This window comes from Somniosus microcephalus, chromosome 11 (assembly GCF_052327205.1).
Source record: "Somniosus microcephalus isolate GS21.2 chromosome 11, FLI_Smic_1.0, whole genome shotgun sequence".
Lineage (NCBI taxonomy): Eukaryota > Metazoa > Chordata > Chondrichthyes > Squaliformes > Somniosidae > Somniosus > Somniosus microcephalus.
In genome coordinates, this window is record NC_140997.1 from 196,647,158 (window position 1) to 196,670,900 (window position 23,743).

The following is a 23,743-nucleotide window of genomic DNA, read 5'->3' on the forward strand; positions in this document are numbered from 1 at the left end:
GAATGGTTGCATTGATGATTTACTGATGCTCAAGGGACCAGAAGAAGCTGTTGCTGGAGGGGGTTGGGCAGGATAGGAGTTGATGCTACTTTTCAATAAAGTTGCATTCAGCACCTCTAACACTAGATCAGGCTGAAGACGTTACAGACCGATCAAGGTGCCACGTATGATCACAGAATTTTTATGCGTAACTGTAATTATGAATGAACCAAGATAACTATCCGATCTGATGGAAGACAAAGTACGAGGTCTTCAACCTTTCATGCAGTTAGAACAACATGGGCTGAATTTTCCCATTTCCCACCCACACTTGGGGACACTCGGGAGATGACTGGAAACCTGGAAGTTCGGGTTCCCCGGCACGCTGTGGAGTTTTAACTCCACAGTGTGTGTGTGACGTAAAGGGTGGGTTCCCTGTAGTGTATGTAACCGTTCCACCTTTAAGAGAACTATTTTAAGGGTTGCACTACTTTATCTTGGCTGCGGTATACTGTAATACCGGTGGTGACCACACCGGTATATAAGTGCTGTGTAATGATTTATTGGGCAGTTCAGCCCGGACCTTCGACTAGTAAAGACCTGTTAAAAGTTACTCTTGTGGTCTGTGTAGTAATTCTCATTATAACACACAGACTTAACAGTGGCGACGAGTACGATCTTACCCTGCGGCAGAGATACATCCAAGGCAGTTTAACGGGCGTCGAGAAGAGGCATCCGCCCTCATCATTCTGCTGCGAGAAGACTCGAGTCTGCAGAGCAAAGGAAGAATTCTGACACGAAGCCTTCCATCAGCAACAGGCAGTGATCATCCCTTCTATCACGGTGGTGGGTAAGCCGATCAACGACGAGCAGCAAGTCGGCCACGTTGGCTGTGAAATAGGGGAGGGAAGAACGGAGGATATAAGGGCGGAGAACTCGACCACGGCCGGGGAAAAGAGCCGGACAGAAGTCGGGGCCAGAGGCGCTGAGACTGGGGCAGCGTAAGGCACGGAAGCCGCGGTGAATGCAAACGCAGCCGGTGTGAGAGACCGGGCTGCAAGCGGGCTGGGAGACGCAACAGCGTCGAGAGAGAGCTCGACCGCGACCGGTGAGAAAGGCCGGGCAGCTACCGAGGCCGCGAGGCGCAGCGACCGGGACAGCGTAAGGCGCGGGAGTAAATTTAAAAAAAACGCGGAGAACTCAGCCGCAGCCGGGGGGGGGGGGGGAAGGACCGGACTGCAAGAGGGGCTGGGAGGCACGATTCGAGAACCGCTTGCGCGGGAGGAAATAATTTTTTTTTTTTTAAAACGCGGAGAACTCAGCCGCAGCCAGGGGGGGGAAAGGACCGGACTGCAAGAGGGGCTGGGAGGCACGATTTGAAAACCGCTGGGGAGGGCGAACGCAGCAACACGGCAATCGCCATTACAGCCAGCGGGGGAGAAAGGCAAACGCGGGAAGCCGCCATTTTCGTAGGCGGGGAAGAAGACAAGCGCGGGAAACCGCCATTTAAAAAAAAAAAGTTAAAGAAAAATTTCTTTTTGTTTCTCAAGAAGATTGCGAGGATGCCTAAGCGTGGTAACATCAATGATTTCGATCCCGATGTGGAAGATTGGGCCACGTATGTAGAACGCATAGAGATATATTGTAAGGCAAATAAAATATCAGATGAAGATAAAGCACTAACCTTACTAAACTCAATGGGTGCAAAGACATACGGGCTATTGAAGCATCTTCTATCACCAGCTAAACCGGCGGATCAGACTTTCGCTAAAATTGTTGCTGTCCTGAAAAATCATTTGAACCCCACACCGCTGATGTTAGCGGAACGATTTAAGTTTTATGCGAGAACGCAACTGAAAGAGGAAAGCAACGCGGAGTATTTAATTGAACTGCGTAAGCTAGCGAAATACTGTCAGTTTGGGGAAAGACTGACAGAGGCACTGAGAGACAAATTCGTGTGCGGATTGTCGAAAGAAGGAACACAAAAGCGGTTGCTTGAAGAGAATGATCTTACACTTGATAAGGCTGTCACTATTGCAGCATCGCACGAAGCCGCAGCGAGAGGCACTGCGGAAATGCAGCTGAAGGCAGCGGTACTCAGCGTAGATCAAATGGCTTTGGGTACAGCGAAATGTTATCGTTGTGGAAAGACAACACACGATCAGAACCAATGCTGGTTTAAAAACCAGGAATGTAGAAAATGTGGCAAGCTTGGTCACATAGCTAAAGTATGCCAGTCAGGAAAGAAGACCAGCAACAAAAAGTCACCGCAGGAAAAGTGCAGAAAGGTACATAAGGTGGCTGAGAAGAGTTCGGATGAACAGAATTCGGATTCAGACTCCAACAGCGAAGAACTGGGTAGTCTGAGAATTCACAATGTGAGTAAGGAAGATGACCGACAAACTATCTGGGTCACACTGCAGATAGCAGGAGTCCAAGTGAAGATGGAATTGGACACCGGATCGGCGTTGACGGTCATGAATAAGCAAGACTACAAAAGGTTATTCACACATATTCCACTACGGGATACGGAGATAGTATTGCAGACATACACGGGGCAAAGAGTATACCCCATCGGAAAGATAAAAGTCAAGGTGATACACAAGGGCAAAGTACACCAAGGGATGGACATATATGTACTACCTGAGGGAGGTCCACCACTTCTGGGACGGGAGTGGATCAGGAAAATAAATATGGACTGGCCCTCCCTAAAAGCAATGACGGTAGATTCCGGAAAAAAAGATGTTAAACCTGAACGATTGTCCAGAATATTGGATGAGGGCATATGCAGCAGTGACAGTGACAAAGCAGAGAGTGAGAACTCGGTGAAGACAATCAGCTCAGACTCTGGAACTGATGATGGTAAGACCAGCCCATGTGCAAAAGACAAGTCTAAAATGGACTTGCAGACTAATGATGGAAAAACGAAGGAGTGCATAAATGCTTCAGAAGAGAACAAAGTATCAGAACAGAATTCCACTGAACAACAACAACATAGTTTGACAGAGAAGTCTGAGTCTGTCCAGTCTACAGACATGCGCATTTCTGAGGAACACTGGGCTCGAACTCAACTCAATTTCAAACTACAACAGCAATTAGAACAAATGATTCGCCGTTTTGAGCAAGAGATGAATGCAAAGAAAAAGTTCTTTGACGCAGAGTGGGAGAATCTGGAAAGACAGCAGAAGCAGCTGATTGAGAAAATGGAGCAGGAACACACAAACCGCCTGCGCGATGAGGCCAAATGAATCAAAGCTGAGCAAGAAAGGGAATATGTCAAATTCATCGATCAGTTGAAAGCTAAGAAGAAAGAGCACCCTTTTGTGAGCAGTGTCAGCAGTAATAAGCCACTCAGGGAATTGGTGGCAGAGGCAAAAGCTGAAGTGATGGAGGAAATAGAAGACAATAGAGAAGAAGCAGAAGATGATGACTCATCTGAACCATTATCACCCCTACCAGGTCACGCACGTGGTCCCTCCGAACTGAGCCAAATCAGTCTGGAAGTAGAAAAACTTCCCAAGGTACTCGAGCCTTTAGAAGTCAGCAATGCTGGTTCTGAAGTTACGAAAGTTCAAGCTGTTAAGTCCAGTGAAGGACTATTAGATGAGTCACCCCAGCAACGAGAACCTACTACACCACCAAGAACTATTACACCACCGAGGCGTTATCCGGACCGAGTCAGGAGGCGCAGGAGGCGCCTCCTCAGAGACTGAATCTGTGAACTGTTTTTACATGAAGCTGTGTATATATGTTATGATGTTATGTTTAATGGGGAATATATACTGTTAAGCTAAAAAGGGAGGATTGTAGTGTATGTAACCGTTCCACCTTTAAGAGAACTATTTTAAGGGTTGCACTACTTTATCTTGGCTGCGGTATACTGTAATACCGGTGGTGACCACACCGGTATATAAGTGCTGTGTAATGATTTATTGGGCAGTTCAGCCCGGACCTTCGACTAGTAAAGACCTGTTAAAAGTTACTCTTGTGGTCTGTGTAGTAATTCTCATTATAACACACAGACTTAACATTCCCCACCCTAGCCAGCCTGATTGACAGGCTGGCTTCCAGTCGGGCGGGAAACGCTGGAGGAGAGGACCAGGTAGGTGCTGGGCCCAGGATGGTGGGGGTGGGGAGCGGTTCCAAGACACGGGCGGGTCCGATCCCTGACCCTGGGGCTGTTGTGATCCCGGGAGGGAGAATCTGATCCCCAATCCCAGGACTGAGTCACAATCCCCGGGGGGAGGGTGTTCCAAACCCGGGGAGGGGGGTGGGGCTGACCCATAGGTGGGGTCCGAATCCCGACCCCAGGGGGTGCAGGCTGCTGGTGGGGGAACTTGGGGGGTCGGGAGGAAGCAGTCCTGCTCCTGCTGGCCCACAAGATTGCTCCCCGAGGCTGTGGCCACCTCTTTGCAGCTACTGGGAATCCCAAAAGTAGAGGCTTCAGGCCTCATTATCATATTTAAATTGCCAACCCGCCTCCTGGCAGCGGTTTGACTGTCCACTTCTGTCCCGCCTGAGTAAAAGGTGAAGGGAGGCGGGTTGAGGTCGGGTTTTAGACTCTTACAACTTTCACTCCCCCACCCCCCCCGCCCCCCTTCACCGCCCCCCTCCCCCCCACCTCCAACCCACCGTTTTTTTCCTGTGAAAATTCCAGCCCATCAGTTAATTCAGTGATACACACAGAAGGTTTAGGAGGCTTAAATCTGCAGTTGGTCCAGGGAAAAGCAGCAAATAATTTTCTTAAGACTGTCCCTGTTGAGTGATTTATACCGCAAAACAAAGTGGGACTGGTTTACAGAATGTAATTTACATAGAATCACAGCACAGCACAGCACAGAAACAGGCCATATTGCCCAACTGGTCCATGCTGGTGTTTATGATCCACACGAGCATCCTTCCACCTTACTTCATCTCATCCTATCGGCATAACCTACTATTCCTTTCCCCCTCATGTGTTTGTCTAGCTTCCCCTTAAATGCATCTATGCTATTCGCCTCAACTACTCCTTGTGGTAGCAAGTTCTATATTCTAACCACTATCTGCATTGCAGGATATTCTCCAAGGGACAGATCTGATTCAGAGATGTGAAAAAAAAAGCTGTGAGGAGACAGATTCACTGTAACAGTTATGACTGAAGGTGAGGAAAACTTTTAGCAGACACCCTGAATGATCAAGGTGATCAGGATATGGGTCGACTGATTGGTGAGTTGGCACGCTCACAAGAAGAGAAATGGAGCCATTGCTGGGGGTGAGCACTGGAGTCACTGAGAACAGTGTTTTCAGTCAAGGGGAAGGTAGAGTTGATAGATTTAATTTTGCTTGATAAAAAGTTGAATAGTTCTAGACAGTTAGCAAGGTTAAGAAAGGGTTAGGCATTGCAAAATTTAGTGAGGTGAGGAAGAGAGATTTTTATCCACAGAAGGTCGAAGTCTGCTAAATCAGGTCAAAATGAACCTACTCTATGTAGCTCCTTTGGACTGGAATTTGGAACAGATACTCAAAGAAATAAATTTGAAGCGGAACAATCAACCAGAGGCAGAACTTGTGTTTCTGTTATTAAAAACAAGAGAGGTGGGGGATGGCTGGAAATGGAGATGGAAATGGACAGAATCGAGATATGAAGAATGTTGCACAAGTGCACATTTGAGTGAGAAGAGGAAGCAGATGTGGCACAGTAGAACCTGGAGCTTGTGGTAGGTTGTATAATGTTCGTGATGCAGATGGAGAGAAGATAAAGCAAGAATAACTGTCGATATAACCGCACAATAAAAACACCCTCCAACAGTGAATAGGCAGTCAAGCAATACAGAAATTTTCAACTGTTAAGTGCAATTCCTGAAACTTTCTTGTTACATGGTGGTCAAAAATAGCTCTTTCTAGATAGATATTATTTATTGGTTTTTAGGTTGCCCATTTACTACAAGCATTTTAGAATGTTCTCTTTGACAAACATTGCGAGGATAGGAAAAATGTAGGATAACTTTCACGTCCACACCCATTTATTTGCCAATGAAGAAGAAAGCACTTACACAAGTCTTTTCCCTTCATCTTGCAGACAAGGCCATTCTGTTTATTTTTTAATAGAGTGCATTAGTTTGTGTATCACAACTGTGTTTAAATAATGCAGTATCGTTATTTACTGTCTTGGGATCTTTGGCACATTACAGCTAAAACTATAATTTGCCTTTGGTCTATAAACACTTCAGCAGTGTAATCATCTATTATTATATAATGTATTGATTGCTAACTTTAAATAATAATTGTCACTGAACCTTCTTTTAGAATAATTTTACTAATACTATTGCATATGCTAACTAGATGTAATACCATAGAATAATTTCACTGCTACTAATGGATGTATGTTAAATGCTTGACTTAATAAGCCTAACAACAACCTGCAGGAGTGTTGGGCAATACTTCTATTATGGTACTGATAGGTTATGGGATTTTAGAAATCAATGCACATGTCTGAGAAATAAAAACATTAAAGTGAAAAAAAATGTTAAAAATTAAATCTGAAATTATTGATATCTATAAAGCAGAAAAGCGAAGTAGATGATTGGGAACCAGAAAATGATCTGATGTTCAGCTAACAGAAGTTAGGTGCTTTATATAGTGCTTTCAGCATTGTAAAGATATAAATTAGAGAGTGGATAATGGAAAATTTTAATCTTCCATGTGTGTATTTCTCACAACCACACAGGACTATACATAACCCCATTTATCAGTATTTGAGGAGCTTTGATGTTCTCAAACTGGTCACAGTGGGGTATTCGACCTACTGTCATTTGATCCATGGACTAGCAATGGCATCAGGAATAAGGGAAGAGTCCACTGGGTGCTCACCTGATTGGAGGCAGATGGCATGGAATAAAATGCTATGAAAGCTAATAGAATGATTAAAAAACCTAATAAAATAAGAAGAGGTTTTTGTTCTTATTACTCTTTTCAATGCTATAAGGATGTTACATACTTACTCAGATCTGTTCAGAGCTAAGCTAGTCCAATAAGCTTCTAGTGGTGCCGTCACCACAGCATCAAAAAGCACTTCCTGGATTAATTCTTTGTCACCTGTGGATACAAAATTAAAGCAAATATTTTCTTTTTCATTTTATAGTCGTGTTTTATTATAGAATAAAATTGTACGGCATAAAAAAGTTACACTTACACTGTAGAAGTGTCTCCTTTCCTGTGAGGAAGAGTTTGACAGCTTCAAGCTGAAAGAGGTTACGATACTGAGGATGTATGTCAGTATTACAGTAGTTCCTGAAATCAGATAAAAAGTCGATTCCATCATGTTAGTAGCATGTGTCAAGATATATGGGGGCAGAAATTCCGATCCCTACGGGTGGGATCGCGCTGTGTACCCACTCGTAGGGACATCGGAAATGCTGGTTTCAGGCACGCACTGCGCATGCACTGGAAACCGGCATTTCCGATCTGTCAAGAAAGCTCTTGACAGATCCTCCGGCTGCCCTGGAGCAGGACCTCCGCGGGTGGAGAGTTCCATTTTTTGGAGACCCTCCGCCCGCAGAAAACACTTACAATTCTTGCGCCTGGTAAAAGCAGGCGCAAGGCCTGCTTTTACCAGGATAAGAGTTGAAAAAAAGTTAAAAAAATAAAAAAAATTTCCACTGATTTATCATTTAAAAATACTTTAAAGAAAGGTAAGTTTATTTTTAGCCCCATTAAAAACTTTAATTAATTTTTTCAAAAATTTAAATTTTTGTTTAAAATAGTTAATTTGTGTAATTTCAAGTCATTTTAAAAACGTGATTTTTAAAAAATTTATTTAAAGTTTTACTATGTTTTGGGGGTGATCTCCATTCATATATTTGGCAGGTCTTCCTGTCAAATGTATGAATGGAGATTCCCGTCTCTGATTGGTTCCCCATGGCCCACATGATCCCAGGGATGCTGTGATCCGCCTGCGCCTCTGGGATACGTGGGCCCTGCGCACCGGCGGTTTGGAGAGGCCCAGGAACGGGACTCTGCACCTCCTGGGAGCCCCCCCCGGTCTTGGCGCAGATTTTTCCAGATCGCAGCCCTCCGCCCGCAGGAGGCCTGCAATCGGAATTTATGGGCCATAGTGATTGTATATCTGAAGTTGCTTATGTGCCAATTGCATCAAAATAAAGGTCAACAGTGCTCAGGACTGAATATTCTCCACCTTGCTTTGTTCCCAGTAATCATATCTTGCTCTAGACATTAGTTTAGGCCAGTTCAGAAGTGCCAAATGGGTCCTACAGCAAGTGATTCAGTGTCATAGATCACCCCCCTCTTTTCCTCTGTTTTGCACTCACTGTTATTAAAGTGTAAATCGGACAGCAACTTCTGGCGACGATACATGTGCAGTTAAACATGGAAATCAGGAAGTTGCTGTCCGACTTGCCCTGCTCCTCCAGAAGCTTCGCTATACCAAGAGATGCGGCATTGAAACAGATGGAAAGGCATGAAGTTGTAGTACTTTGGTGTTAGATACCCACTAAACTCGCCAGAAAAAGTTAGAGCTTATCCATTCCAGTGTAGGTCATTTTTTAATGGAGTGATAAGTCTTATTTACTGCCAAACATCCTCTCTGACACTGAAAATTAACCTTTACAAGTGTGGAGTCTCAATCCTGCAGATTTTAATTATTGTTGGAGACTTTAAAAAATTTAAAAATTTAAAAAATGTTTTAACATTTTTCCTTTATGTCTCTTTTATCTCTCTCTCTTAATCCCATCATTTCTCTCTCTTTATTTCGCTTTCTGTACCTGATTTAACTATTCTAACTTACATTTCCTGGTTCAGACTCTGCGTAAGGATTCTTCAATCTGATTGGTTAAGGAGATACACAGCTGCTTACCCTGTTTAGAAAGGTCCCAGATCCCCTGCAGAGGGCGCTGCGCCAAAATAGCTTTCTAATCACCGCAGGTTCCAGTGCAAAAGCCCATAGAAAGTCTGTGGGCAAGTGTAACTGCAATGAACGCCTGGCGCCATTCATTCGCCACTGACTGCAAATCCGGATTGTAATCTGGGATAGTGGGCCACAGGATAAACAATGAACTCTTTGTTACTGATAAGGTATGCACTGGAAATTGTGCAGGTTACCACTGTACATTCTACATCTCTGACAAGCAGATCAATAACTTTCTGATAGACTGCATATCTCAGGCTACAACTGTGAGTCCTTTGTATTATCTTCCTTCATTGGAATTTGGACTCCACGGTGAAGATGGGGTATAATTGCAGACCTGCTTCAAAGATGTTTCCGTGAATCTCTCCTTCAGGTAGCTGATGAGTTGGGAGTGTATTTTATGTATAAATCTCGCATCATGGTCCCTAGACTAAAACAGGAGTGTTAATTTTGAGACCTACTACAGATTTGAGATTTGCCAGCATTTTTTCAACCCTGCCAAAAGTGAAAAATAACATACAGTCTGTATATTATTTGTCCATCCGTTGGACAGACCAAGAGCATATGGTGGTAATCTGGATCATTCTCAGTGCATACCTCAATGGTAAAAAGGGTTAATTGTTCTCGCTGTTGTCCCAAATTAATTCATGTATAAAATCACCTTCCAGTTCATGGATAATTGCTTTGTGCATTACAACAAGTATATGGAGCAAGCTGCAAGTGTAACAGTTACTATAACTAGGCATGGTTTATGGACAAGAGTGACATTTAAGAAGCAAGCATTTACTCCACCAACGTAATTCTTTATATCTGCAGGTCATTTTTGCAGAGAAAAAGGGGCCAGATTTTCCTGTCACAATAACAGTGAGGTTAATAGTGCTTGCCATTATTTATGTGAAAATGGTAAAGCAACTCCAGACAAGGGGCTGACGCGAAGTTAAACACGAATCTCCAACTGTTGCTGACCGAGTTGTGCCGCTCTGCCGTTAGTTTCACGAAAACGGCATCTAGCTGTCTGCCTCACCACTGAAATACATTGAATGGTGTGAAATTGCTGCATTTGCGCAGTAGATTCAAATTAAACTCGCCAAAGAAAGTTCAGCCTTGTCATTTCAAGTCTAAGTAGCCTTTTAATGACATGATAAGTGTTAATTACTGACAATCAACCTCTCTGACACTGAAAATTAACTATTACAAGTGTGGAGTCTCATTCCTTCAGGTTTTAATTGTTGGAGATTTCAAAAATGTAAAATTGTAAATTTTTAATTTTTCTTTTTACTTTTCCTTTCTGTTTCTTGTTTCTCCCTCTCTTAACCAAATCTTTCTTTCCCTCTCTTTATTTCTCTTTCTAGACCTGATTTGACATTGAATTCACCCACTCTAACTTCCTTCTCAGTCCTTGTGCTGTTTATTTCACAATCCTTCAATCTGATTGGTTAGGGAGATAGACACTTGCTTGCCCTGTCTCCATCACTGCGCCGATATCAGCTCGTACTTTCAGCAATCTGTCACGCAAAAAATTTAAAAACCTAAATGTGCGAGGGCAAGTCTAACTAATGGCAAACGCGGTTAGATGCCCTGCCACCGCAAATTATGGCCCAAGATCTCTTACCATTCCTCCATCAGTGATAAATCAGGGTGATCCAGGTCATGCAAACCTTAATAAAGAACAAACCAGTAATTAAATTAAACAGCTACCATCATTCACTAGGATTCATGCATAATACTGTCATCTATCTGCTGTGTATGAAAGTAAAGCTTCTCCATTGCTCATGCTCATATTCATTTAACAATCAAACTTTAACATAATTTATGGAAATTTTAAATGATAGACAACTGGCATTTACAGTATTTTCTAGTTTTTGAAGTTAATTGGTATTATGTTTCTAGCTTCAACACTGAGATATGATTTTATGGAAATATACTGGTTGGCTGAAAGCACTTCAGTTTTACACCAAACACAATGGAGCTAATTTTAGTATCAGGTACACCTTGTCTGCACCTGTTTTTAGGTGAAAACCAAGCATACTGTGAAATCCATAGGACTGCTGCCTTAATTGCAGCACTGCTCCAATTTCCAGTTGGGCCTCTGGTGGGTATTGGAAGCTACTATCCAAATCAGGCAGGAGCTTCATTATTCAAAAAGGGAAGGTTGCTGCACCATTTTGTAGTTGGCTGGCATGCTGGATTCCAAGTCCACAGCACACATGGGAAACCTTGAGGGAACGGGGGGGGGGGGGGGCGGGATCTCAGGATGTACCTTTCAAGTGGGATGGCCTTTAAAAGGCCCACAGTGGTTCAGGTAAGTGTTGTTAGCTCATTTATGGGTCCGTTTTGCTAATTCTTTCCTTTATTTCCTCTGGTACTTAGGCTTTCATGAGCCATTTTATCAGTTGTTAACAAATTCAGTTTTCCCCTCCCAACTCCCTTTCTTGGCACTTACAGTTTGCCAATGGGAATCCTCTGAGCTGAGCTGTTTGGGAGACAAGGAGGACCTTTGGAGGGATTCCATACAGATTTGCCTGCCTAAGAAGTATTCTGCGCTGCCCCACTGACTTCTGCACCTCTGCATCTACAGAGATTGATCAAATGAACTCACTTTGGCAGACATAGTGCTGGTGGTGTCTCCCCTTCCGAAAAAAAGCTGTGCCAGCAGAACTTCAGTGGCTCACAATAATGTACCAGTCGACAGGTACAAAAAATAATTTAAAAGGCTAATTGAATGTTGGCCTTTATTTCAAGTGGGCTGGAATACAAAGGGGTAGAAGTTATGTTACAGTTGTACAGCGCTCTGATTAGATCCCATCTGGAGTACTGTCTTCAGTTCTGGGCACCACACCTCGGGAAGGATATATTGGACCTGGATGGGGTGCAGTGCAAATTCACCAAAATGATACAGGGCTAATAGGGTTAATTATAAGTTGCATAGACTAGGCTTGTATTCCCTTAAATATATAGAAGATAAAGGGGTGATCTAATTGAGTTCTTTACGATGATTAAAGGATTTGATAGTGTAGACAAAGAAAAACTACTTCCTCTGGTGGGGGAGTACATAACAAAGGGGCATAACCTTAAAATTAGAGTTAGGCAGTTCAGGGGTGATGTCAGAAAGCATTTCTTCACACAAGGGGTAGTGGAAATCTGGAACTCCCTCCCCTAAAAAGCTGTTGAGGCTAGGAAGATAGAACATTTCAAAACTGAGATTGATAGATTATTGTTAGGCAAGGGTATTAAGGGTTATGGAACTAAGGTGGGTAGATGGGAGCTAAGATACAGATCAGCCATGATCTAATTGAATGGCGTTACAGACTCGAGGAGCTGAATGGCCTAGTCCTGTTCCTATGTTCTTATATCTGAATGCCTAACTAATCATTATGCTACATGATTCTTTGGAAGCTCCCCAATCACAACATGTCATGATTTATATGGTATTGCATGAAAGAAGGAATGTCAGGATAATTGAGAGCCAGTATTGCTCGCTTAGTCACAGCTGAAAAGATGGCACCAACAATTTCTGCAGGCTGTGGCACATCTAACTGCCAATGCTTACGGGGATCTGTGTCCTAAGGGTCTGTTTCAGCAGAGAAGCAGAGGTTGTGCTGTGCCAACTGCTATAAATATATCGGCCGCTACCATGCAGCAGAAGCCTGCCACATGCAGGGACAGTAACAATCAGATATGGCTGTATTTTCTTGCAGGCATGTTGCCCTATGAGCTGCTGCTGTGAATTGACACAAAGGACAATCCTTCTCATTACCACCTCATGCAGCACCACCTTGACTTTCGCAACCATCAAACAGGGGGCTGGTGCTGAGCTGCTCCTTCACTTATCTACAGACTCATGCCAATACCTAGGGGTCACTTTTCCTTTCTTTTTTTGCCTATTACTTTTGATCCCTTGTCCCTCCAGCCTTGGCAAAGCTGCTGATGGGTTGAAGTGTCTCTTAAGGTTCTCGAAAAACTTGCCAAATTTTTGTCACTCAATTATGACACTCCCCCTTAATTGTCCACTTTTTAGGTTTTATTTACATGCAATTTACCTCTTTTATCACTAGTATCCTGGACCTGTCTAAGGCTACACCTGGTAGTGTGAATAATTTTGCTAATAAACTTACAATGGAGAGTTGCATGATATTGGCACTTAACCTCTTGGGTGGGGTTTGAAGCAGTCCTTAAACAATTAGAACTGTCATAAACCTGAGGGCAAAAATGATGGAGGCTCAGTCGTTGAGGATATCCAAGACAGAGATCGATAGATTTTTGGATATTAAGGGAATCAAGGATATGGGGATAGTGCTTGAAGAGGGAGTTGAGGTAGAAGATCAGCCATGATCCCACTGAATGGCGGAGCAGGATAGAAGGGCCAAATGGCCTACTCCTGCTCCTATTGCTTATACCTGTATTCTTATGTTTATGTCCCAAGTCTCTCTGAATCTCGAATAAGAACCCCTTTATAACACACATCCTTTTATATATAAAGTTCTAAATAATTACATTACTTTATATTAAAATTAGTTAAAAAGAACTTAAAGCAACCATTAAATCGCTAACACAGAAACAAATATTCTTATTTTAACAAACACATACTTTGATTGTTTTACTACCTTTTAATAAAATTATAATTAAGGCTTTGTGCTCTATTGTCTATCTTATTTCCATCTGGCCTTATTGCCAGTTAGATTTTATCTATTAATTAGAAACCAAATTGGTATTATTATAATGATAACCAGTAGCACTTTAAGCTATAAAATAGCACTCATATATTTGAATCTTTCATGGTAAACTCGATGCTGTAAGATCTAAATTTACTTTTTATTGATTTTTTAAAATGCTCTGAGTGTGCAATAGTAGTTAAATTGCACCTGTGTCAAGGGTGCACTGCCAAACTTTACATAAATACTACAATAAATTTATCAAGCTGATTGCCAGGTTGCCAATCCAGCTACTAAGTAACAGCTTCAACACTTGGCTGGTGCGGAATTGACTGTGCTGTTGAGAGGAGGGGACGAAGAGGTTGAAAGAGCTGAGAGGGCGAACACGGAAATCTCACTTTTTTTTGCTTGGTTAGTCATGGTCTTTTTTTTTTTACAGACATGCTTTTAATCTCACCCTCAGGCTATGACCATCTCTTCCAAAAGAAAATTCCAGTAAAAACCTGACGATATGGATATACTCACCACAAATGTTTAGGGGTGCCAAGTGCAATTACTGATAATTGTGAAAATATTTAACAACAGTTAATACTTGGGACATTCTTACAAAGAATGTAGAGAATAGGGTTTGGTGTTTTCTTCTTTATTGATTTTTTGTGAATTTGTGATTATGGGTACCAACTACACAAATATTACTTGATTATTCCCAAACTGGGTGGGGGGCACGACAAGGAGGAAACTAAATGGCTGATTTTAGTTTTCCCTGGTGGCGGAAAACAGGTGGTACCCGATCGGCAACCTGTTTTACGCCCTGTCTGATTTTTCTTGCCTTTGACTTTGTTGGAAAGAAAAATTTCCAGGCGGCTGACTGGCAAAACAATGGCTACCTAAGATGGGAGGCCCAGTCCATTTTGAGGACCAGACCTCAGTAACATACACGCGGTGCCCTGTGCGGCCCAATTGGGCATCTCGTTGCAGCTTGCTCACTCCGTGCAGGCTCAATATCAGGCAGCCTGGAGCCCGACCTGGAGGTAGGTCTAGGTGAGGAGCGCAATCACAACAGCAGAGGCCCACTTATTCTTGTGGAGACCAAAGGAGCACACCTGCTCGTCCTCGCCCTACAAAATAATTTTAACACTTACCCTTTCGGGATTCTTCCTCTTGGCCACCAGGTTTTATTGAGCAGAGCATCCACGGCCATTAACATTGCATTGGGGTCCGATGCACATCATAAAACCCCAATTTGCATGGATTCGTGAGGCTCCTGTCTGATTCAGGCGGGTGCCTTGGTTGCCCGCAAAATCTCCGGAGGCAATATGACGGAGGACGACATGGTCATTGATCACTAAATTGAAATCTTTGGTAATGTCTGCCCCAGGGTGCTCCAGGAAAATTGCAATAAAATTTGGTGGTAGAATTTCCATAAGCATGATCTTTCAAAGTAGGAGGTTTATATGAACATTTATGGACTGATTTTCTGAGCCCCCCTCCCCCCAACCAGCAGATAAACTTAGAAAACTGACCCTTAAAAGTAAATAGAGTGAGGTGAAATGGCACAAAGAAGCACAAGATAATTACTCTATTTTCACGGACTGCACATAAACATAAATGGGGGAGTAATTCCTCCCCAAACGCGTGAGTACGGAAGGGGTACTCATGCGTCTGGCCGGAGGAAATGCCGGTTTTCAGCATGCACAGCGCATGCGCTGAAAACCGGCATTTCCTCTCCTCTAACCCAAGAGGTGAAGAGGCTAGCGCGTGCGCTGTAGGGGGCAGCGCGTGCGTCTTGGATTTCCTCTGTTTTGGGGGATTTGCGCATGTGTAAAGGCCTCTGGTCTTTACGCTTGTAAAAAGCACACGTAAGTATTTATTTTTTACAGGTAAGTGGTGTTTTAGTGCAATTTAGAATTTTTTTTCCACAGGTTTATTATTTTAAAGAATCTACAATAAGGTAAGTTTAGCTTTTGGCCCTTTTTATTAAAAATGTATTTCTTTCAACAACAAAAAATTGTTTAAATTATTTTTTTTTACTTATTTATACTTAATTTAATGATTGGGATGTTTTTTTAAATTTTATTTAAAGTTTAAGTAGTGTTTTGGGGTGCAGTACTTTTCATGAGTTTGACAGTTCTTACTCTCAAACTTATGAATGAAGTTTCCCCTCCCCTGATTGGCTGAACAGTGCTCACCTGATCCCAGCCGGCACATCGCACTAACTACACCGCTGGGTCAGGTTAGCACAGCGCGCCGACATCAGAACCAGGCTGTAATGATCAATAACATGTCATTCTATAGTGGACACTAGGTGGAGCCGTAGAGCTGTGTGTATAAGACTACACTACCCAGCTGTATGTATATAAGACTACATTACCCATGAGGCACTAGGCTACCCACAAGGCAGCAGTCAAGATGGATGCCTCTACAGATACTGTACCTAGTCCACATGTGCTCAATAAAGTGTCTAGCAAAAGCTAGCTGTGTTCATAATAAGAATGTTTATTTATTAATGAACATAAGATGGGCCACTGACAGGAAATCCACTGCGGGCCAGGTTTCAGATGTCGGCGCGCCGGGCAAGTGCACATCGGGGGCTTGCACACGCGGCAAGCCCCCGACACCAAGTTCTGGGCCAATATGAAGGTAACACTGCTATTGTGAGAAGTACTTGCACCATTGAAGGACCCTGAGTTACTGAGTGGCTGGTGTTCTTTTTATATAACCCACCACTCTCTGCTTGTATTCTGTGTTAGGTTTGACAGTTTGGCTCTAAGACATAGCTTTAAATCATACCTTCTTCCAGTGTAACATTTCCCTGGAGGAAGTACTTGCCATGTCCTCTGGATAAAGCCACACCTAGACTGTACACAAGAAATTGCAGACAATTACAGGTTGGCATCAAAAACTTCCTTGGCAGCTTTTTACCTCATTTCAGGAAAACTTGGCAAGTAGGGAAAATGATTAAACCTACCTGAACGGCGTGCCTTTGATGTCTGTGTAATAGTAATCATTTGTCATCACAAAGACTCGTTTCTAACATGGAAAATAAAACACAGCAGTAGTAACTGGCACGTTACAAATTACTAGAGATTGTATGAAAGCTTCTTAGTGCTTTTGCTTCAATACTTGTTAATCATATAACCACTGTAAAATATTTGTGCGACTCTCTTGATACCTTTGCTGCAAACATCATTGAAATTTCAGTAAATCTGTTACTTTTACAATAATTTTATACAGTCTATAAAAGTATGTCTACATTATTTATGGTACCAAGCGATAAACCCTAGATCAGCAAAGCTTGAAATTTGAACAAAATAATTCAAAAGAACAAAGTGGTTAGAACTGGCTATGTATTCTGTGTCTGGTTTAACAGTCAATGTCCTAAATCAGAGCTTTAATCTTACCTTCTTCCACTGTAACATATCCCTGGAACACATACTTGTCATGCTGTCTGAATAAATCCATAGTTAAATGGCAAAGTTCACCTAAGAGTGCTTAATGCACTTGTACTACATTCCTTTGTGCATTAACGTAAATGGGCTAATGCCTATGTAACAATGATGTGCACTGGAATGTAATCTGAGTGCTTTAAGCATTCGTATGTGAACTTTGCCAATCTGAAGTTCTACCCTCACAAAAGTGACAATTGTAATGCGATTTTATAAAAAGGTCTGAAAACAATTACACAGCAGTGTTGAAAATACATTTTAAAGAAATAATATCAATATTTTTCAGATAGCTGCAAGATTTCCACAAGGTACGTGCAGTTGTAAAGGATAGAAACATTGAAGTTTACCCAACAGAAAAAGGCCATTCGGCCCATCATGTCTGTGCTGGCTTATTGCTAAAGCAATCCAAAACCAATACCATTGCCCACAATCTACTCATATCCTTGTAACTTTCTCTGCTTCAAATATGTATCCAATTTTCCCTTAAAAGATGCAGTGATCTCTGCCTCAACCTCTCTCTGTGGCAAAGCATTCCATGCTCCAACAACTCTCTGTGTACAGGAAACTTTGGTTTATCCGGAGGTTAAAAGTCCGGAAAGCTCGATCTACCAGCAAAATTCAGGAGCCGTTTCCTATAAGTTTTTTTACTTCTTGTTGCTTTTTTTTTCCCAGTCAGGCTCTGCAAGGTCTGTAGCTAAGCAACAGCTTCAGCTAGAGACGCTTTTAAGCTGCAGCTGACTGTTTTGAAGCTGTTGCTAAGCAACAGAGTTTGTTGATTCACACGGAACTGAAAATCTCCGTATGTTTCAACATTAGCGCTGGTTTGTCCGGCAGTTTTGATGGGATGGCAACAGCTCGGTCCCGTCGGTGCCGGATATCACAAAGTTTCCTGTAAATACATTTCTTCTAACCTCTCCTCACTCTCTTAGTGATAATTTTCAATTGACGACTCTTTGTCACCAACCAGAGGACATAGTCTTTCTCTATCCACTTTATCAAAACTTTTCATAATTTTAAAAGCCTCTATTAAATCTCCTCTTAGGCATCTCTGCTCCACTGGAAATAGTTGCAGTATCTCTAGTCTCTCTTCATAATTATAGTTTCCCATCCCTGGCATCATCCTGGTGTATCTATGCCTAAGGTTCTCTTTGGCTGTAATGTCCTTTATCTTCCATTGGGTGGGGTATAAAACAGGCAGCCAATCGGATCCTGTCAGTTTCCCACCAGGTAGGTTACGTTAAAATTACTCCCCTTGTTTTACTTTGACCTGAAAAAGCATGTATAGGATTTGTAGGTGTATTGTTAGATAAATCTAAGCATTCAATAGCAAATCACTAATTTTTCCCTAAAAATATTAGGAGGTGCTTCAGTATAATTAGATTCTAATTAAATGATCAAATGGCTTGTTAGAAAGTTTCTTTTCGTCTAATCTGAGAGAAGATATTTCTTACCCCTTTCTCCACAGTCTTTTTCACCTCCATGGAAAATTTTCCTGTTTTCCGATTTACCATACCATTGCGAAGCTATAAAATAATGCACATGATTAGCATTCTCACAAAAGCCCTGAAGGAAGAAAATATCTCTTCTTTATTAAGCTACAGTTCATATTGATGATGGTGTCTTAAGCTGAACCAAACTTGCCCAGTTAATTTTGTTCTTTAGTGGAAAGTGGCTTAATGTGGGAAGATTTTCAGAACCCGTTACCACTGAGACAACCTTCTAAACCAACCTCATGGTGGTGGGCAGAATTAATATCTGGTTAGTTGAACTTTTCATTGGGATTGTAAATGCTAGATATATTTGGGTTTATTTTAGATTTCTAAAGGCTAAACATGAACCAACTATGAACAATATTTTAAAGTAGACATATTAAGGTGCATGATATACAATTTTCAACTAAAGACAAGTTACGTATATACCAGATGCTGGAAATTGTAGTTGAGAACAGTAACACTCTCTGCACTGACTCTCAGGGGGTAATTTTCTGACTTGGTGCTACTGGCAGCGAAACTCATTTGCCCAAAATCCTGATTAGAAGTTTACTGCCCATGATTTTGTGACCATTTATAATAATCAGAAAATCGCAGGTACTGTGCCTGAATTTCTCATATGCAATCAGCATAAAGTTAGAAAATTACTCTTAAAAGTCATGCTACCCATTGTTAAGATAATGTCCACTCAGGAGATAAATTGACTTTTCTGGGGTTGGGTTTGTCAGGGAAAATTAAGTTATTGGTGTTTTGGTGTAAGGTGACCCCCTCATCAGAACAGAGTGCTGATGAGATGAGGGGCCAGTACTCTTCCTGTTGACCTGTCCTTTCACTTTTTGGAACAGGTGGACCTGCTCTACTGTGCCAGGATTTTCTGGTTAAATTTCAACCGTTTTCATTTTAAATCAGATCCCCAGGTTTTCTATATTTTTCATTTTTGCGCTTTCCTTGCATTATCCTTAGGCCTTCCACATCCTTAGCTATTATCAAGTGCTTTGTTTCCTTAATTTCTTTAATGCTTCTTTCTATTACTTGACTGAGATGATCTGTTTCATCATCCAACAATCATTCTACTGACACCTCAGAGGCCAAAAGTTCACACTCATTCCAGTGTTTTCTTGCCATAACTTCAGTGCGGATTTGCTGGAATGACTGGAAATTGGGCCAGGACCTGGATATGCCAGGGTCTGGCCTACCACTACAGTATCTGGATGGATTTTTGGAGCGGAGTTTCTGCCCACCCCAAGCTAGGTCACTGATATATTGAGGGGGCACTCCCTACATTGGAATTCCTAGGACCTAAAATTAAATCAAGGGGAGGAACTTAATGGATTTGATATCAGTAAAAAAAAAGATAATGGAGAAAATAATAGGACTTAAATCTCAAAGACCTGAGGATTTCCACCCCAGGATATTAAAAGAATTAGGGGAGGAAATTGCAAGTGTTTTAGTTATAATTTTCTAAAACTCTCTAGATTCAGGAATTGTGCTTTTGGATTACAAAATTGCGAATGGCACATTATTTAAGAAGGGAGGAAGGGAGAAACCCAATAACTGCAGACCTATCTGCTTAAAATCGGTTGTAGGGAAGTTACTGGAATCAATCATTAGAGACAGAGGCCAGAATTTTTCTGGGGGTCAGCGGGCCCGATCGGTGGCAGGTCAGGTGGGAAAGTGGTTTTCTTCCTCAGTGGGTCGGGACCCCGCTGTGAACCCGCTGCCATGCGCCTTTCCCCGATGTTGGATCTGTTAGCACTAAACAGACATGACACGCAGCGGCGGGTTCACAGCAGGGGACCCAATTCAGGTAATTAGTGGCTTGTTTAGAGCCACTTAAGAATGAATTTCAGCTCACCTTTTGCATTTGACAACTTGCCCATGGGGTCCATGTTGGTCGTGGACCACGTCTGTCAAGCTGGGGCGGGGGTTCAGTGGCCATTGAATCAGCTGTTGAATTGACAACTTCAAATGTACAGTAAAAGCTCCCACCTTACAGAGATATCTTCCCTCAGCCACAAACTCTTCCTCACTGCATTTCCACAACAGATTCACCATGCTGCAAGTCTTACACAAGTCTCCATCCAGTCTGACCTCATTACCTCTCTCACCATTGCTTCTGTCATCTCTACTTCACCTGCCATCTATTCCATCAGCATGGGTGCCCTTTATACTCTCTCACCTTGGTCCTCAGAATCCCACCACAATCAGCTCCAACACCATCAGCACCAGGCACACCAGCAGGACCAACAACACCACCAACCTTCTCCGCAAACACCTGATGCTGTACAGGACACAGGGCATCAGCACCCGACCACATTGCTGCCCGGGAGGCCAGGGATGGACTCACCATGGCCAGATTTACTTCACTTGATGCTGTACACCCTGGATGCCACATGATGCGCAAGGTTGGCACCACCCCACACCAACACCATAATGCATCCCTACAATGCCCCAGCTATTCCTTTCACACTCCTCACCATTGCGGTTGGGGGGGGGGGCGGGGAGTACCGTTATGTCTCACCATTCACTGCAACTCACTAAGCCACTTCCAAAGGTGCACACAAATCTGTGCAAGAATGCAAAGTGTTGAAAATAAAGGTTTCAATGTTTGACATCACATTAACAGAAACTTTACATGAACATTACATAAAACACCAAGTGCATACCCTTGTGTGTTGTTAGTTGGTATGATTGCGCTAGGATGAGGGTGCGTGTGAGGGGTGGCTAGTGAGATGGGGAAGTGATAATATAGATAGAGAGGGATGGGTGGAGGTGCAAGGTAAGTTGGTGTGAGTAAGGATGTGCAGGAGTAGGGTAGGGAAGGTAGAGTGATGGGGATGTGATGAGAGGCACAGCAGGATGAGGGTGAGTGTGGCTTTGTACTACCGTTTTGTGATCTACTGAGATCATTGAAATGTTTGCGGCACTGCACCCAGGTCCTCCTGACCACATCCCTGCTTGTGCCCTCCTCTGCAATGTGCAACCAGGCTGTGTTGATCTCCTGGGGAGGTCTCTTCCGCCCATGGGAAGGGAAGAGGACCTCCCTGTGTGTTGTGACTCCTTCCATAAGCATATGTAAGGAGTCATGGGAGAGCCTGGGTGCAGCCCTGTGCCTCTGTGCAGTTATTGTCAATGTTTGCAGCATCTCAATGCTGTAGAACACTGACAACACAAATGTCAAAATAAATTTGGACGTGGTCCCTTTAATGATGATGACACATCTTCAAATTATGTCACCAGACCCACTTTCTCGAACGGGCTGGGAAACGCGCTGGGCGGGCTTAACAAGCCCAATCAAGGGAAATTCATTCTACGCAGCAGGCTGGAGCTAGCAGCGGGATCGGGACCCGCCACTGACGTCGCCCACCACGGACCCGCTGAGGTTAGTAAATTCTGGCCAGAGTGATGGAACACTTGAACAAGGATCAGTTGATCAGCATGGATTTGTGAAACGTAGATCATGTCTAACTAATCTAGTTGAAATCACTAGCATGGTGGTTAGAGGAGTGTCTACGGATGTTATCTATATGGACTTCCAGAAGGCAGAAGGTGTCAGTGGAATAATTTTGTCCTCTGAGGTGTCATTGGAATGATTGATAAGGTTCCATACAAGAGAATATTAGCAAATATGCAAGCGCACAGAATTGGAGGTATTCTTATGACATGTGTTGGTAATTGTTTGAGAGTTAGGAGACAGAGAGTAGGCATAAAGGGTTCATTCTCTGATTGTTGGAATGTGCCAAGTGGTGTTCCCTAGGGATCTCTACTGGGACCTCAACTTTTCACCATATTTATGAATGACTTGAATGAAAGAATACAACATTTTATATCGAAGTTTGCAGATGACACCAAGGAGGCACAGTAAGTTGTGTAAATGGAAGCAGGAAGTTGCAAAGGGACATAGACAGATTAAGTGAGCGGGAGAACGATGGCAGATGGAGTTCAACGTGGTGAAGTGTGTGGTTACTTACTTTGGATCTGAGAAAGAAAAATCAGAATATTTTCTTAATGGTGAGAGACTAGGTGCTGTGGAAGAGCAAAGAGGTTTAGGTGTCCTTGTACACAAATCAGTAAAAGCTAGAGCACAGGCACAATAAGGAATCAAAAAGCTAATGGAATGTTGGCCTTTATCTCAAGGGGGTGGAATTCATAAGTGAGAACGTAATGCTTCCGTTCTACAGAGCCTTGGTCAGACTTCATCTGGAGTATTGCATTCAGTTTTGGGCAACACAAGGCAGGAAAGATATATTGGCCTTGAAAGGGGTACAGTGCAGATTCACCAGAATAATACAAGGTTCTTAAAGAGTTAAATTATGAGGGCAGGTTGTACTCCCTTGAGTTTAGGGGGCTGGGGGAGATCTAATCGAAGTGTTCAAATACTGAAGGGATTTGATAGAATAGGGTAGAAACGGGGAAACTATTTCCCCTGATGGGGGAATCTAGAACAAAAGGGCATATCTTAAAATTAGAGTAAGGCCATTGAAGAGTGAAATCAGGGAGAAAGAAAGAAAGACAGACAGACTTGTATTTATATGGGGGAAAAAATTCGGTTGTTTTGCACCTCCCATTAGCGCTCTCTTAGGGTGCTAATGGGGCGCAAAGCAACTAGCGCCCAGGCATGGCGATGTTAGCGCCGCTCGCGAAGTAGACCAGACATTTTGCGGCGGCGCTAAACACTACCGCCACGATCTCCTGCGCCCGCAGATCGTGACATCAGTCGAGCGTGCAACACCCCAGTAGCGCCCCGGACCGGATATTGAGTGGCGCCCCCTGCCTTACCGCCTGCGGCTAGCAACGACAGGTTGAGGGGAGCGTTTTGCAGTCGGGAAGGGACTGGGGGAGCGCTATTTAAAGGTGACCGCTGCCTGCCTTTTTCTGTTGGCGACATTTTTGCACCACGCATTTTGAGAGAGAGAGAGAGAGACTTCTGGAGAGATTCAACGCTGTGTGAAGGAGTTTTGGGTACTGAGCAGCACTTTGCAGGTTCAATTTGATTTGACCTTCCTTGCATCGATTTAGAAGAGACTATGGGGGCTGCACTCTGAGCTCTTTCCCTGGGCCTCTCCATTGTTCTTTCCAGCAGATTTGATGTACAGATCTCTCCAGGCCGAGATTCAAGGCTGCAATGAGCAGGATGTGGATGGAGAGCAAGATCGACCCTCCCCTTTAAGAACCGGCCGGCGCCATTGTGTCTGTGTTCCATTGCTGACTGATATCACATGAGCTTTGCCAGCACTCTGAGGTAGCGCCTCGCTACTCGGTGTTAGCGCCTTA

The 23,743-nt window shown here is 43.1% G+C and overlaps 1 protein-coding gene across 1 annotated transcript in view; it reads right to left on the reverse strand.

Annotated features, from left to right (window-relative positions):
- Window positions 1–23,743, reverse strand: part of cacna2d3a (calcium channel, voltage-dependent, alpha 2/delta subunit 3a) — a 1,196,772-nt gene that overhangs the window by 259,262 nt on the left and 913,767 nt on the right. The window contains exons 18-23 of the mRNA XM_086001643.1: window positions 18,431–18,502; window positions 16,502–16,563; window positions 16,324–16,391; window positions 10,494–10,539; window positions 7,151–7,248; window positions 6,960–7,053 (exon numbers count right to left, since the gene is read on the reverse strand). Coding sequence (XP_085857769.1) covers window positions 6,960–7,053; window positions 7,151–7,248; window positions 10,494–10,539; window positions 16,324–16,391; window positions 16,502–16,563; window positions 18,431–18,502 — 440 coding nt within the window. The remainder of the gene's footprint in view (window positions 1–6,959; window positions 7,054–7,150; window positions 7,249–10,493; window positions 10,540–16,323; window positions 16,392–16,501; window positions 16,564–18,430; window positions 18,503–23,743) is intronic.